Here is a 1,678-nt window from a genome sequence, read left to right as displayed (position 1 = left end):
CAGCCTCAACCCGCTGGGCTCCGGCGATCCTTCCGCCTCAGCCTTCCAAGTAGCTGGAACTACAGGCGCGCGCTACTATGCCCGGCTAATTTTTAATTTATTGTAGAGATGAGGTCTCACCAAGTTGCCCAGGCGGGTCTTTAACCCGCAGGCTCAGCCAATTCGCTCACCTCAGCCTCCCAAAGCGCTGGGATTACAGGCTGAGCCACCGAGCCCGGCTTACCCACATTTTTTGTGACTCAGTCTTATGTTAGAAGTTTTACAAATTCTACAACTAATAGCCTGTAAGAATAGTACTTTGCTTTAGAATGACTAAAATATCCTGGAAAAGCTGGCAGGGTGACAGTTGACTGCACTTTATTCTCTAATGGGAGAGGTGAAAATAAGTCATTTTGTTCACTGTAAACTCTCAGAGAAGGGCTTTCTCTAATTTAAACAAGGCTGTTTTTTGAGCACCTGCTTATAACAGTAATTCTTCAAAGAATAAAATTTTAATTACAATTTAGCTCACATTTTTAAAGGTACTTACTCTGTACACTGTTACATTTGATCCTTCAAAATATCAATATGCATGGTTCCTAACTCAAACCTACATTTTGACAATAAGCAGTAATACACAACAAAAGATACACTATCAGGTACTGGTATGAAATTCCTGTGCTGAGCACCCAGCTGCATCTACTTCAACCATACTTCTGGTCCTTGAGAACAGGGACAAAAATCTCTCACCCTTTTCCAGTGTTAGGCTCTTGATAAACTTTCTGTACTAGTAGATTACCTATGAATTTTAACCCATGACTAGGTTAAATGAAATGTTACCTTTTTGCGTGATGTATCAATTGTTGGGATAGGCATAGATTCTCCTCCAATGGCATCCTAAAAAACAGAATTATATATAAGTTGAAAACTTCCTTTCCCATATGTAAACACCTATTCCTACTTAAAATTAAACTTAACTAAAATCTGGCCTACTTTCTAATACAGTGCTTTTCCTGATACATGGCTCTTTAAAGTGAATATTCTGAAGCATACTATTAATATACTTACCACTGATTTTCTTTTTCTCTCTTCAGCAGCACGGGAATCCTTAAATGTTGATTCAAGTCGAATAAACTAAAATGGAAACATTAAAATGAGTTGCTATTATGAACCTGTAAAAACCATACAAATCTATATATATTGGAGGACTAGTGAACAGGCTATCATCAAAAACTACTATAACTTGCAGATGTTTTTTAGTGGAAAAAATTTTTAAAATTTTATTTAAACAATTGTATTAAAAAACTACTGGGGGAATTAAGCATGGGTTGGTCACCTGGCATCCTTAATTTCTACAGTTTGGGTAATCTTTTTGGTTAAATCAATTCAGATTCTAACAAATAAAATATAGTTTTACCACCACCTACTGGAAGCAGAGGAAATCAACATCATAACATACAAGGAATAAGATAATTTAGTTATTTAGTTACCCATAATTACTTCTGTGTAAGTTAAGGAAACTTAGACCAATCATTCAAATATTCAGACACATTAGTAATCTGAATTTAGGATGAGCAATTAATATTGGTCCTTAGCCGGGCTCGGTGGCTTAGTCTGTAATTCCAGCGCTTTGGGAGGTTGAGGTGAGTGGATTGCCTGAACCCGCGGGTTCGAGACCCGCCTGAGCAACTTGGCGAGA

General features: G+C 37.6%; 1 protein-coding gene across 1 annotated transcript in view; it reads right to left on the bottom strand.

Annotated features, from left to right (window-relative positions):
- PAPOLG (poly(A) polymerase gamma) overlaps window positions 1–1,678 on the bottom strand; it is a 34,706-nt gene that overhangs the window by 2,415 nt on the left and 30,613 nt on the right. Inside the window, exons 20-21 of the mRNA XM_008061433.2 lie at window positions 1,048–1,113; window positions 820–876 (exon numbers count right to left, since the gene is read on the bottom strand). Coding sequence (XP_008059624.2) covers window positions 820–876; window positions 1,048–1,113 — 123 coding nt within the window. The remainder of the gene's footprint in view (window positions 1–819; window positions 877–1,047; window positions 1,114–1,678) is intronic.

The sequence above is a fragment of the Carlito syrichta genome, unplaced genomic scaffold (assembly GCF_000164805.1).
Source record: "Carlito syrichta isolate Samal-C Ts95f unplaced genomic scaffold, Tarsius_syrichta-2.0.1 Scaffold305251, whole genome shotgun sequence".
In the NCBI taxonomy this organism is placed as follows: Eukaryota; Metazoa; Chordata; class Mammalia; order Primates; family Tarsiidae; genus Carlito; species Carlito syrichta.
Note: the sequence above shows the minus strand (reverse complement) of the source record. Positions and strands in the feature narration are given on the sequence as shown.